Here is a 14,449-nt window from a genome sequence, read left to right on the forward strand (position 1 = left end):
AGGGCACAGCTGGCACAGGGCTGCCTGCACCAGGCAGGCAATGGTACACTTGCTGCTTTACACTTTTTTTGTTGTTTCATGATCCCCTTGGCAGGCTGTGTCCCCTGGTCCAGCAGCAGTGATGTCCTGGGACCCTTTGGAGCCTTTGTTTTGGTTTCACAGCCACTGTCCAGCTGAGAAGCAGGACAGAGGAAATGAACTGGGCCAGAAGGTTCATACAAATAGCTGGGGTTTTTTATTATCAATGAAATCACTTTGGCAAACTAGTTTCTACAGTCAAAACATACTTATGACTCTGTTTCTAAAACAGCAGGTGCATTAGCTACCCTAGAAGTGAAGTACCAAATAATTTCCTTTTGTAATAGTGCATTTTGAGTGATAGGCTTTAATTTTATATGTACACAGAGAGCTAAAGTTCTGCACAGACAGTATTTTTGCACAGAACAGGAGACCCCAATTTTAAAGGTTACAGGACAGGAAGATGAAAATATCTGTATTTGCCAGCTCAAATTGGAGGTTTTGAGTTGTTTATTGTTATGATGTAAAATCTGTAAGGGCTCAGTCCTGCATTTCTACTTCATGTGTGTGCTTTCAAATGACTGAGGAAAACAAAGAAATTACTGAGAAACATCCAAGAACCTTCAACATATTGTTTGACTGGACACCAATGAAGGACACATTTAAGCTACAGTAAGAGTGTTGCACAGTAAAATTTCCTACCTTTGAATATACTTTAAAGTACAGGAGTGGAAAAAATAAAATTTAAAAAACCAAACTAGCAACTTGAATTTACATTCAAAATCAAATTTGTGTAAACAGTTTTACAAAGGTTTTTGTCCTAGAATTCCTGTGCTAGAGCTATAGCAGGAATGAGCAGGCAAGAATAAACACAACCTAACAAAAAATTAGCTATAAACATTCAAGTATCACTAAACATGTCCTGATTCTGTCTGTCTGCCTCGCAGAGCACAAAGATCATCCTCCCGATGGCTTCATTACAGGTTGGGAGAGAGGTGTTGCTCAGTGCAAAGAAGAGGTACAGAATCAGGACCATAACAAGCAGCATTTACAAAGTCAGTCTCTTGGAGCTTGTTCAGAGCTAGATTTTTAGACATAAATAAAAGCTGTTAGAAACTAACAGCAGGGGTACTGCTGAACCCATCACGTGCTAAAATTTATTCGTAGGTCTTCAAAAATCTGTCCCCGGTGAAAAGTTTCCTCATTTAAAAAGGGAAAAAAAAAAAAAAGAGACAATCACTTGAATGGTGGTGATTTCATTGAGCCAGACTTTGGGAAACTGCAGGGACTGGGAGATTTGCACCTGCTCTTTCAGAGGATGACAACTCAAGCCAGTCCCTGGTGGTGCTATTTTCTAGTGTGAACCCCAAGTTTCTGCACAGAGCACATGGATGCCATTCTGCCTGCTCCTCACTCCTGTGAAAACCCAGTGGATGCCAAGAGGTGTGCTGCTCTGCTCAGGTGTCAGATTGGATCTTGGACAGAGCTCATCTGAACTCCAGAGGAGTGGAAATGGTGATGGGTGGTACCTGGCTCTTGGAGCTGAGCTCTACAGCTCGTGTTCACTCTTGTGAACACTGGCCATGGGTAGGCCTGGGTAGGACTGTCAGCATATGCCTTGCTCCAGTTTTATTAGCAGCATGTTGCCTGGCAGTGTTAGGTTAATGGCTGGACTCAGTGATCTTAGAGGTGTTCTCCAAACTTAATGGTTTTATGGTTCTGTGTTGTGAAATCCAGTGAGTCCCTGTGAATGATATTAAAAGTGGGGATTTACAGGGAATCTGCCAGAAGTGCACTTTTATCATCCAGAGCTGTGTAATGTATTCGATTTCCTTGGTGGGTGATGAAGCAGAAGAAGATTAATGCTGTTGACAGTAGAACAAGTCCAATGCAAACAAAAGCTGCGAGTATCAGGCTGGCTTCTCCAGAACTCAAAGTTTTGCTGAAAAAATTGCCCACTTTGTTGTCATAATCTGTTAAAAGAGAGTTGTAATGAGAAATATGCACATGAATCTGAAGAGTTTTAAATGGCATTTTAAAAAATCTTTACCCTTTGTAGTGGTTTCATTTGTTGTAGTAGTTTTATTGTATGTTCCAGTTGTGTGTCCTCCTTCTGAAGGAACTTCCCACTCTCGTTGCCCTTCTCAGGGTGAAAAAAAGCATAGTTAAGTTGGAAACCTTAATAAATATTTCTTTTTTCTCTTTTGAAAAATTAGAGTTGACTTTATTTCATTATTTCTACCTTGTTGATCTGAACAGAAATTGTGATTAGATCATCACAACTGTTCCTCTGGGCAGCTCCATGGGCAACATTCCCCTTCTCTGTAGGCATCTCTGTTACTCCACCGCTTACTGTAGTGATGGGACAAGGGGTAACTTTTAAACTGAAAGAGGGTAGATTTAGGTGGGATATAAGGAACACATTTTTTATGAGGGTGGTGAGCCACTGGCACAGGTTGCCCAGAGAAGGTGTGGATGCCCCATTCCTGGAAGTGTGCAAGGCCAGGCTGGATGGGGCCTTGAAGAACCTGGTCTAGAGCAAGGTGTCCCTGTCCATGGCAGGGGGGTTGGAACAAGATGATCTTTAAGGTCCCTTCCAACCCAAACCATTCCATGATTCAGTTCTGCATTTGCTTGTCCATTTGAAATCTCACAGCCCACATGAATATGTGGAGTCAAATAAATTCATGATATCCAAGGAAGGAGTATTTTGGCTATATTTGGCATCTACATTTGTCATCATGCTGCTACAGGGTTATAGGTATGAGGTGTGCCTACTGGCACTGTTTCAACTCTTGTAGAGGAGTATAGCCAGCACAGTGAGGACCTAGATACTGGATCCAGATGTTTAGTGAAGTAATGTGATGTGGAGATGCTCAAAAAACACTTTCAGCTTCACTCACGTGTGTTGGAAGAGACAAGCACCACTCAAAAAGCTTGCCAACTTTTCTTAGTCAAGAGATCACCTATTTCTCGGACAAGTTGAACAACCATTTTCTGGAGCTCCTTTTATCCCAGCTGGTGTCTGCCTGTGCAGGGAGGAGCCCAAAGAGCTCTACAAGTCATCTACAGGGCTCACAGGGAGGAACAAGCACCATGCCAGACTGAAGGCTCTCCTGCACAGTGAGGCAGAAAGGCTGAACAACAGCTTTGCAGATGTTTTCTGTGCCACCTTTAAAGGACAAATGGTCCCTAGGCTGCCACTGTCTCAGAGGAGCACTTGTGAAGCACCAACTGATTTCAAGTTGCGGCAAAGTGCACCAAAGATTGCCATGTCACTCGGGGTGTTTGTCCTGTCTCTTATCACTGCTAACTGGCCATGGCAGTGCAGGTGCTTCCCACCAGTGCACAGGTGACCTCTCTTCCTTTCGTCCCTGCCTTCCATCCAATTGTGCTGCAATACCACCTCTGAGTCCTGGGATGTTTCTGATACTGCACCTGATTTATTGATGGTATAGGTTGTCTCCATGCCAGCATGGATGTGATCGGCCACGTGGCAGTGCAGAAGCCACGTCCCAGGGTTTTCTGCTACAAGTTCAACTGTCTGGAAAGTCCCAGGGAAAAGGTCATATACATCTCCTCTGTGGTCCTTATCTGTCTGTGGCAAAGCAAAACCAGAATTGTGAGAGTCATGCCTCAAATACTCCCCCATGGGCACTGAAATATTCCAGCCAGAATTCCAGCTCCTTAAGGTAGATCAAATGCTTCTTGTACATTTCTAGTGAGCATCGTCCAGAGAAACTGAGGTCTGTGGACACATCATTTAATCCATTATACAACAGCAGACCCCTTCTGTTGACTCCAGCTTTTGGCTGAGCAAACATGTTTCTTTGAAATATTTTTCAGGTAGTCCTCCAGTGGCAAACTGTCACAGCATAAAACCATACTCTAACCCAGCATAACTCTAATTTCCTCCCTGTATTTTCCCTCACACCTATCATATATTTAAATCATTAATATTAAAATCATATATTTTAACCCACCTAAGCATGTCCTCTACTAGGGTAATAGAAGTTTTGCAAGTATCTCATTCATTTTGTATTTCCTTCAAATGCAAAACTCCCACCCACCTCAGCACTAGCCCAGGGCTCTGTGCCTAAGTGACAAAACCAGGCTGGAAATATGGATTTTTTGTTTGTTTGTTTGTTTGTTTGTTTTTCTCATAAATTTCCCATAATACTATAAAAGTTTTACTTTGATTTATTTTACCAACCTTGAAGATGAAGGTCTGCGCATGGAAGTGAACTGTGTGGATATCCACTTCATTGCCCATTCCTATCAAATACCAGTTTGTCCTATCACCTTCGTTCATCGTTAGACCCAAGAGACTGTTGTAAATCTTCCCATTGATTGCTGAAGAATGACAAAATAGGAATGATTAATAATTGGCCACAGTATGGGTGATTATAACCTCTACTTCAGGCACCCTTTGCACTTTCAGGGTAGAAGGAGTGCTCAGGCAGAGAGGGGAGAGGCATGTGTGGTCAGGACAAGCGCTGTCCCCAGTGACCACTGCCACTGCAGGGAGACAGTCATGCTTTTGTTTCACTTTCCAAATTGTGTAAGTATACATCAACAAACAATTTTCTGTCTTACAGAGCATCAAACTGTTTTTTTACTGGTTGAGATTGAACTCCTGAGCAAACTGGATTTATGCTGAGAAGCTACATGGAAAAGGAGGAAATAGAATTGTTGCCTAAAATGGGTACCAGCTGTAGAAGAAAAGTTTGCTTTGCAGGCTGTGTGTCCCCATCCAGTCTATTCAGCCTGGCTCCTGGACTGGCTGCAAATACAGCCACAGTTTTAAAATATCATCCCTATGCTCCTAAAAAACAAGCCTTGGAGGAACACAGCTCACAAATGACAAGGGAATCCTGGCAGGGCAGCCTCTTCCCAAAAGTATAAGAGTAAACTATCATGTTAGAAAAATATCTTGGCTGGGCCTTGTGAAATCTCTTTGTTTCCAGCATTGCAGTTTATGAAGTTGTCACATGGCTGGGTAACTGCAGGCTGAGTCCAATGTCTCCCTAAAAGGGCTGTGAAAAATAAACCTCTTTCCTCTTGGCTGCTGCTGCTGAACCCTACATACCATGCATGCTGTTGCCTTCTTCAAAGTTCTCAGTGGAATTAAAATCATCAGGATTCTTATGAAGGTATCTTTCAATATTTTCTTTCAAATACCAGGATTCATTTTCATCGAACACCATAAACAGAAGAGTAAATTCACGATCAATGTCTTTCCTCAGACCTCTTTCATCTAAAGTTCCTTTTCTGCAAACCACAAGAGGCCCAATCAGACCACTGTATGTGTCCTGAAATAAAATAAATATATGCATTAGAGATTTTCAATTCATCCAGTTATGAAATAGATACAGATTAATTGAAGATTAAATTGCTTTCTCCTATCAGATGAGAAAAAATCAGTCCAATTAAAAACTTCTTTCTCTGTGTGTCTCTCTGTTAATTTACCAAAACAATGACATCCAGTGGTCCCTTTCAACCTTACTCGTTCTGTGATTCTGTGATTTTGTGCAATGTTTTGTGTTTACCCCAAATCTCTTCAACTGTTCTTTAAGGAGGAAATCATATTACTGTGGTGTATGCCTTGGGATTTCTGTAGCTTAAATTACCCAGGCATGTGCAACTGTTGGTAAAGAGTTCAAAGCATCTAGCTCTGTAAATGGTGTCTCTAGCCTGTGGTCCTCTCCCAGCTGAGAAGCAGAATCCTTTCATAAACATTACACAAGGCATGACGTGTTAGCCAAAGCAATGCAAGCTTTAATGGCCATTTCTTGGTTACCTTAACAAAATTTGCTGTTGAATAATAAACCCAAGTGATACAATTTGGATCTGTTTTGCCAGGACCGGATCGTTCTGGGACGTTCCACCTGTAGGTGTTTATTTCCCCTGAAAAAGAGAGAGAACAATTTTACCTTGAGCAGCTAAGTATTAGAGTCTCTGAATGGTATCTAACTCAGACCTCCTACCCTCCTCATCAAAAAACTGTCTGCATCAAAACTACCTGTGGAAGCATGCAGCAATGGGATAGGGATATGACTCTGCCTTCCAGGAGGTCAGTGAGGTTCCAGTGGTGTAAGTGAAGGCAGATTGCTCCAGAAAAGATCTGCGAATGATTCTAACAAAAGTGGCATCCCACAGAAGGAAGTTTACAGATCGGACTCTTCATCTTTGCCCTTGGCAAAACCTGCAGTAATTCAATGATCTCAGCTGCTGATACTTAGGATCAGATGAGGCACTGGGAGCCAAGCCCAGAAAATGTTTCTTGGACCTTCTCAATTGAAAAGAGCAAAAAGAAGTGGCAGTTGCCACTGGGATTTTGCAGGGGGTGCTGCAGAAGTGTGTCAGCTGGGGGCCCGGATAGGAGAGCTGGCTATGTACCAACCTGCTGTCAGGGGGGAGCAGGGGGGGTCTTTCATCTTCCAGATAAGACCTTGCTCCACAGCAATTACCAGAGAACCTCTATCCCTTCCCAAATGTCATCATCTCTGCCACATCCTCCCTGAGCAGAAATTCCCTGACCTCTGATTTTAAAAAAATCATCATGAATGGATGAAAAAATGATCTGTTTGGGTGAGGATCATTTCTCTGCACCAAACACAAACATCTGTGTTCAGATGAAATGCCTATGCTGTGTTTCCCTGCTTTGCTTTTTTGCTGGTACTTCAGGAAAGAGTAGGAGACCAAGATGTGGTCAACACCTTGCCCCTTTAAGTGGTGGAGAAATGTTGAACCAAGCAATCTCTGTCCCAAAAGTCTTTCAGGGGGACAACAGCCAAGAGCATTATGGGACATGCTAGGAGTCAGGTTAAAACCAGGAAATCACAGAACCATGGTTTTAGTACAGCTACAGCCCAAGAGCTGCCAATGGCTGTGGGCATCTAGGCAAGGAGAGTTTTCAAGCTTAAAGGGTTGGGAAATGACTGAGTCTAGCTTTTGTGTCACTGAGCCACTACACTGTTCATGCATCATGCAACAGTGGGTTTTAATTGTACAGCAGCAACTACAAAAACAAAAAAGTGATGACTTTCAACTCTCATACAGTATGAGATGGGTCTCATGTAAGTATTGCAATATCATTTACTCTTACAGGATAAGCATCATGTCATGGAGACATGGAGGCCAGGGAAATGTTTCTCATCCACCTGTATCTAACCTACATGTCATCACCTCTTTTTAGAAGGTGTGATCTGAGAAGGGAGGCTGGTCGTGGTCCTCCACCCCTTCCTTACTTTTTCCTCCTCAGCTCAGGATGTTTGGAGGCTGTAGATGGAAAAAAATCTCCACCCTACTTAAAGCTGACACACCTCAGAAGGCATTGAAGATTGATCTTTGAAGTTCAAATAAGGCATAACCCCTGGAAAAAAGCTATAAACATGAGGAAAAATTGATGTTTTCTCCCTTTTTTCCTTCTGGGTAATTGGAAGAATGGCCAGGGAGAGAACAAAGCTGTGGCAGATGAGAGCTGGTCTAGCATAGGTTGCTATGGATATGCTTTCTGCATCTATTTACCATGCCCCCCACAGGTTCTTTAGGACCCGGCAGTGCTCTCAGGAGCACAGTTTGTCAGGATGCAAATCTGTCTTGATGACTGATTTAGGATTTAGTAGAATTAGACAGTCTTTGGCAAGTTTGGGGTGAGCAGTCCAGCCTGGCCTAGGAAGAAAGACAGTGAGGATTTCTAGGTGATGCTGGTGGGGACTGAGGTGCCCAGAAATTTTTCTTATTTTCAGGGATTTCATTTCTATGTCAACTGCTCTTTCCAAACTCCTAAGGAAAAGTCAGTCCTTAGATCCTGTTGAAGAATGCTTTTGGCTTACTCTCAAACACAGAGACCTTCCCTCATCTAACTCATCCCAAGCCTGCTCCCGTGTGGACACAGGAGACATGACAGTAGTGTTCCCGTTGCTACATTTCAAACGCCAGCCTAGCAGTGTCAACATCATCATGGAGCAAATTACAAAACAAAGGAATTGTATATAAACCAGTTCCTTTTCCTTCCCCTCCCCCATGTATTAACCTCAGGTATACATTCATCAAACTGCAGCAAGGCAGATGTTGGCTCACATTTGGACATGAGTTTCTGTGTATTTCTGTGTATTTGCTGTTCACAGGAAAGAAATTTCAGCTTGCAAAGAGCTTTATTACATCAAATTTTCTTTACATTTAGTTTCACACTGGAGTTCACAAATACTGCCAAAAAAATTTGCATGGGTGTTGGAAAGCAAACGTGGGTACATTTTGGATTGATTGCTATGCTTGGGTTTGATTTCCCACTTAGATCATAAACCCAATAAAAAAATTGAAGTTCAAAAAGTTAAACAGGAATAAAACAGGAATTAAACAGGAATTTTTCTATATGAAAAACTATTATCTACTGTTTTCCTCACTAGAAACTGAGGCATATTTGGTACACTTTTCAAAGGTTATTAATTCACATGACAGCTACGTTTGGCATTTTATGCATGAGTCAGAATGCAATGCCAATTCTCTGTAGCTTGAGAGAGGCAGAGTCAATATTAACATCTGCAATTCTTACCTCTGAATTTGAAAGTTTTTAAAACATTGTTAGAGTGTCAGTTTGGAGCCAAATGCAGCACTGGCTTACACTTCTCTTGCCATGATTATGGGCCTGCTTCTCTCTCTTTTGGAGGTTGTCTAGTGGTTTTACATTCCTATTTCTACCCCTGATAGGAATGAAGGCTTATTCTCTGCCCAAACATGCTCACTTGGTCAAGAACCTACATGTCTAGAAACCCAGAACTGTAGCTGAATAAGCATTGAGCATATTGTACCCGGGAGAACATATAGATATGGGCAAGTTTGAAAGAGAGATTATCATGAATGTGCTAAAATGCTTTTATATACAGCCTTTGTAGCTCAAAGAAAAGAAGGGGGGAAAAAAGAAAAAAAGGGAGCCTTACCAGGGAGGGTAATTGGTGTCTCAGGCTGTTCTTCACAACCAACCTCTTCTATACCATGTGCACTTACTGAGTAAGGCCTGCTGGCTTTGTTCTTAAATACGATCAGTACGGAGTCACCAACCTCGGCATGGAGTAGTGGCCCTGAATTCAAACAGGAGATGCCAGTGTTTAATGCTGCTTTTCTGAATTCAACAAACTTTCAATAGCTTGGTCTGGGAGCAGAGCCAAGGTCTCTATCAAAATCATTGGGCTTTTCTATTCTTCCAGGAAAGCCATCAAAATTGTTTTATCTCAGCTGATTAAAAGCTCCGTATGTACAAATAATCCCCTTTCAGTCAATGAAGAGAATTGTTCTCTCTGAAGACAGGTCTTTGAACAGCTGTTTTTAAGGAAAACTCCTGAGGATGGCTTTTGAATCTTTCAAAATTTTATTGTCCTTCAGAAAAGGAAATTGTAAACATATTCCTAGAGAAGGTTATCCTGAGGGAAGAGTATGAAACTGTATCAGGAGAGGCTTAGTTTGAGTATTAGGAAAAGGTTCTCCACCCAGAGGGTGGTTGGGCACTGGAACAGGCTCCCCAGGGAAGTGGACAGAGCATCGAGCCTGACAGAGTTCAAGGAGCATTTGGACAACACGATCAGGCACAGAGTGTGAGTCATGCAGGGCCAGGAGTTGGACATTGATGATCTTCCAACTCATGATATTCTAAAATTCTATGACTATTTTATGACCAGTTGTTGCCTGCTTTTCACCCCATAAAAAACCTGAACTGATGGTTATTTTACGATGGGTAAAATTATGTCTTGCCAATTGCAAACACAAATCCATCTCCTTAATATTGTCTTAATCTGTTTACAAGAGTCTCCCCCATGTTACAAGCTCTGAAGCTAAAGTGAGTCCTGGAATTGCCATTATAACACTCCTTAGGATACTCCTTATTCATATTCAAGAATTAATTCTTTAATTTGGAAAGGATCTTTACACTCAGCAGTTATATAAATAGCATGTAAAATAGCTGACACCTGGAATAGGCGTCACTGATCCATATTTTCCATCTTAATAAAGCTAGAAAACATCTTAGTTTTTGGAAAGCAATCCTCTCCCTGAGCACAGGCTTGGTCTGTGAGACATGAGAGCTACTTGCCCAGGATTTCCAAGTGTTCCTCCTCTTCTGTCCTCACTCTGCGCTGTGTGAAGTTGCCACTTGTGTACTCCCTGTAAACCACCTTCTTGTATTTTGAACCAATCAGGTCCTCTGCTTGGCCCAGAAAAACATGCCCATAGCTGCAAAATAAAATGCAATAAAAGCACTAAAGTGTACATAGCTGAAAGCTAGCAACTGTTGTGCTATTCACAACAGATTCAATGAGAATATACAGCTTGATCCAATGTGCTGATGGATGTGAAGGCCCTGAGAGATGCAAGAGGTTTTGAATAGCAAATAGCAAGAGTGATAATCCTTACTGAATGCGCAGCCTCCTCAAACAGGTAAAGCTGAGGATAAGATGCACTCTCCAAGAATTTTGGGAACACAAATCCTTCACTAGAGCTGGAGTAGGGGTAAAGTGTGAGATGAGAGTGGTTTCAGCTGCCCTCTCCAGCTGCATTGTTCACTCCAATAACAGATACTGCCTGTCCCTGGAAACCTGAATCCTCTTATCATGATGGCTGCTTTTACTATCTTGGCTATTAGCCATGGGAAGATGATAAACAAAGCTTGACCTTTGAAAACTAATGTGATCCATCATCTGAGATAAGAGGGAGCTGCTTTACCCTTCCCTCTTGCTGCTGTGTACTGCACAGGCTGGATGCTTTCCCAGCATGATGATAAAAGGAGAAATGTATTTTCATTCTGCAAGGGGAAGAGGATGCTTTCCAGGTTTCCCTAGTGTGTTGCTGCTCCCATGGGATCCCAGAGGGCTGACTCGCCGGCAGAGGACACTCACAAGCCGCTGTGCAGCTGAGCCTTCACCCTCTCTGGGAGCAGCTGCCTCCTGGCACCTCATCTCCAGGGTGCCCCTGGCAGGGGAGTTGCAAGGCTGGTTCACAATACACTAAATAAAACCAAAAAACTGCCCCAGGGATACTGCTCACTGTGTAGTGAGCTGTGCAACAGCAGCCTTTGACAGTAGTGGAGTTTATGTTTTCTTTAAACTCACATCATCACCTGTGATTCCTCAGGTGTATTTTTTTACAGACTTCTCTTCCTCTGTACCAGAGCACTTTCATAGATGCTTTGCTAAGGTTTATTTTTGACATAAGTTCCTTTTTGCTTTCACCAAAGTGTCCTCAGAGACGAGTCTGTCTAATATGATGTGGAATGTGTATTTTTTCCCAAGTTTTTTATTCCTCACACAGTAGAGTGATTCAGTTGCAGGGTTACTTATGTTCTGATCTTCTCAGGGGATCTAGGGGCTACCATGCTGCAAGAAAGCAGACTCAGCACCCCCATCATGCATCTGCATTGCCTACAGGAGCTCACATCTGGAACAGGTGACTGACTTTCTCCTCTATGAAAACCAGAAGTCTGGGATGGCAAGGCTGGGGAGGGTAAGGGAGAGAAGAGGGTTGGGGGGCAACATTGTAAGGTTGAGCCAGGGCTGGAACACAAACTTGGACGCCTTCTTGAATTCAACAGCATTACAAGACAGTCTGAATGAAAGCATTTGAAACTGGTGCCTATGAACTGGTCTAGACTGAGAGGCTGTGACTTGTAAATACATTTTCTCATATATCTTTGGCGAAGAGTTCCTCCTGAAAATACAAGGTTGGTGTCATGAAATGGTGCTTCAAAGTTTCCCCTCCACTGTGAGTGTGTCTTGTGCCCACAACTGTTTTTTGGGTTGGGTACCTTTCCTCATAGCTGCTGATGTTGTAAACCTTTGGTGCTGAGCTCTTATTTGAGGCATAGTCCCACTCCACCTCCTCTGCAGCAATGTAATAGACCCTCATGGCTCCACGCTGCTGCTGGGCTCCGCTGGGGCTGCGGCAGCTGCTGACCTCGTAGAGATGCTTCATCCCACCAACAAAGTGATCAAAAGTCCTGCAAACCACTTTGAATGTGCCTGGAAAGAAAAGCACATGGCATTAAAGCAATTAAAAAACCTAACAAGCATCTTGGCAAATTAGGTCCTGTGTACATCTCTGATCTGTCCTCAGATAATCCTAATGTATAATGCTGTATGGAAAGTCAAGCAAGAGGATGTTTAAATAGAATGATAGAATATTCTAGGCTGGAAAAGACCTCCAAGATTATGAAGACAGCCATTAACCCAGCACTGCCAAGTCTACCACTAAACCATGTCCCTAAATGCCATCTCTACAATCTTTTAAATTCATCCAGGGATTGTGACTCTACCACTTACTGGGCAGCCTGCTCCAATGAACTAAAACTCCCTGATGCAACCTGAGGTTATTTCCTCTTTTCCTGTCACTTGGTACCCCTTGGGAGAGGAGACTAGCACCAAGGTAGTTATAGAGAGTGAGAACAACCCCTCTGAGACTCCTTTTCTCCAGGCTAAACACTCCCTCAGCCACTCCTCACCAGACTTGCTGCTCCACACCCTTCCCCAGCCCTGCTGCCCTTCTCTGGACATGCTCCAGTCCCTCAATGTCCTTCTTGCAGTGAGGGGCCCAGAACTGGACACAGGATTGGAGGTGTGGCCTCACCAGACCTGAGTAGAGGGGAACAATCCCTGCCCTGGTCCTGCTGGCCACACAATTGCTGATCCAGGCCAGGATGCCATCGGCCTTCTTGGCCAGCTGGGCACACCCTGGATCATGTTCAGCTGCTGTTGTCCAGCATCTCCAGGTCCTCTTCTGCTGAGAAGTTTCCCAGACACTTTGTCTGCAGCCTTTGGCATTGCATGGGGTTATTGTGAACCAAGGACCCAGCAGGACTTGACCTTGTTTTGCTCCATAGGAAAAACCAGCCTGCTCCATCTTTGCTCAAAAATCACCATAAATTACTTCTAACTATTTGAGTTAGATCAGCTTGGCCAAGGACACTCTGAAAGGCACTCAAATGTCTGGCAGCAGGAATAAGCTTGCCAGCAAGCCTCACTGCCAGCGAGCTCATGCTGCAGACATGCCCACGAGGAGCACAGGAAGAGGAGGAGGAAGCACTCATTGCAAAACGCAGTAAAGGCATGGAGAAACAAGGGGTGTGTTTCAGAGATGCTGGTTCCTTGTCCCTAAGCACAGAGCCACTTTACCATCCTTCAGTGCAAGGGACTCTCCACAGAGCCCTTGAAGTTTGTCTGGTGTAGTCAGGCTGAAGAAAGGCTCTGCAATACAGATACAGTCCCACAATACAGGAATGCCTGCTTATAACCATTTATCTATTTGCACAGTTGAGATAAACTGGGACCTTCTGACCCTTTGCACTCCCTCCATGAAATGCCAAGCCACCATTGGCCCTTTTTTTTGGTGGCTCTGGTGGTCAAAGATGGTAGTGATTGAGGGAGCGTATTTTGGCTTGTTCATGGGCAGATTTTAATATTATACTCTCCTTCTCTCCTGCCCATTTACTCAAGCAGAAGCTGACTGTGATGTTGTCCTGTACAGCTCCACCTGCTAGCACTGTGTGAAGGAGGAAAGCACTTTCACAGCTGCTTTGTATGTGAGTCAGTGATAAAATCAAAATTAGAAGCATAGTCCTGTCCAGACTAGATCTCAGTCTATTTCTTGCACCTCAGAGGCAATAGTGATCAAAGAGATAAAATAATATGTAATTAAAATAAAATCACAAGCATTGACGATTGTAAAGATCTGATAATTCATTCAATTTCTGTTATTGCTGGTAGAAGGTTAGCCAAAAAATAATAATCTCTTAGAATAATTGTTTTGTGTGAGATCTACAATGCAGTTTCATGACAGATGGTGGAAATGTTTGGGATTTGTGTTAGAAAAATTTCAGTTGTCTTACAGCATCTGCAACAGAGGTCTAACCTGGCACATACACAATTCCAATGTACATTTCTATCAGGTGCCCTGGCCATGGATGGCCCTTGGCATAGCTTTGTACAACCCTGATGACTCTATTAATTTAAACAGAGTTGCATCAATGCAAAGCAAGGTAATGTTGTACTTTATATGATGAAGATTATTTGGTGTCTCCAGCAAACAACTCACACTCTCCTGGTTTGAAGTATGAATCACTGGATTAACCATGAGATTTAAAAGTACTTTTAATGTATAAGCTTCTGAAGAAACTCCTAAAGACTGACTATTACTGAAAAGCCTTTGTTGAAGTCCTAAAATACCTTAAATGGTGCTGACTATCCACATGGCAGTGAACTTGCTTTTCTAAAAAAGTCTTTTTGGAGAATTATGAAATTCTATGAGCATCCTGTTAGCTATCTCTCTGCCTGCTGCTCTACCCATCCCTAAGTCATTAAAGCCTCTGGTTTTTGGTGTACATGAATATATACACCTTCCCAGAAAAGTAATCCAGCCTGAATTCTCAGCTATGACAGGTCACCAGGGT

At 43.0% G+C, this 14,449-nt stretch overlaps 1 protein-coding gene across 1 annotated transcript in view; it reads right to left on the reverse strand.

Annotated features, from left to right (window-relative positions):
• Window positions 1–1,620: 1,620 nt before the first annotated feature.
• HEPHL1 (hephaestin like 1) overlaps window positions 1,621–14,449 on the reverse strand; it is a 32,353-nt gene continuing 19,524 nt past the window's right edge. The window contains exons 12-20 of the mRNA XM_054513998.1: window positions 11,813–12,026; window positions 10,106–10,245; window positions 8,961–9,101; window positions 5,819–5,925; window positions 5,108–5,330; window positions 4,232–4,371; window positions 3,457–3,616; window positions 2,069–2,161; window positions 1,621–1,991 (exon numbers count right to left, since the gene is read on the reverse strand). Coding sequence (XP_054369973.1) covers window positions 1,789–1,991; window positions 2,069–2,161; window positions 3,457–3,616; window positions 4,232–4,371; window positions 5,108–5,330; window positions 5,819–5,925; window positions 8,961–9,101; window positions 10,106–10,245; window positions 11,813–12,026 — 1,421 coding nt within the window. The 3' untranslated portion in view covers window positions 1,621–1,788. The remainder of the gene's footprint in view (window positions 1,992–2,068; window positions 2,162–3,456; window positions 3,617–4,231; window positions 4,372–5,107; window positions 5,331–5,818; window positions 5,926–8,960; window positions 9,102–10,105; window positions 10,246–11,812; window positions 12,027–14,449) is intronic.

The sequence above is a fragment of the Molothrus ater genome, chromosome 2, assembly GCF_012460135.2.
Source record: "Molothrus ater isolate BHLD 08-10-18 breed brown headed cowbird chromosome 2, BPBGC_Mater_1.1, whole genome shotgun sequence".
Taxonomy (NCBI): domain Eukaryota; kingdom Metazoa; phylum Chordata; class Aves; order Passeriformes; family Icteridae; genus Molothrus; species Molothrus ater.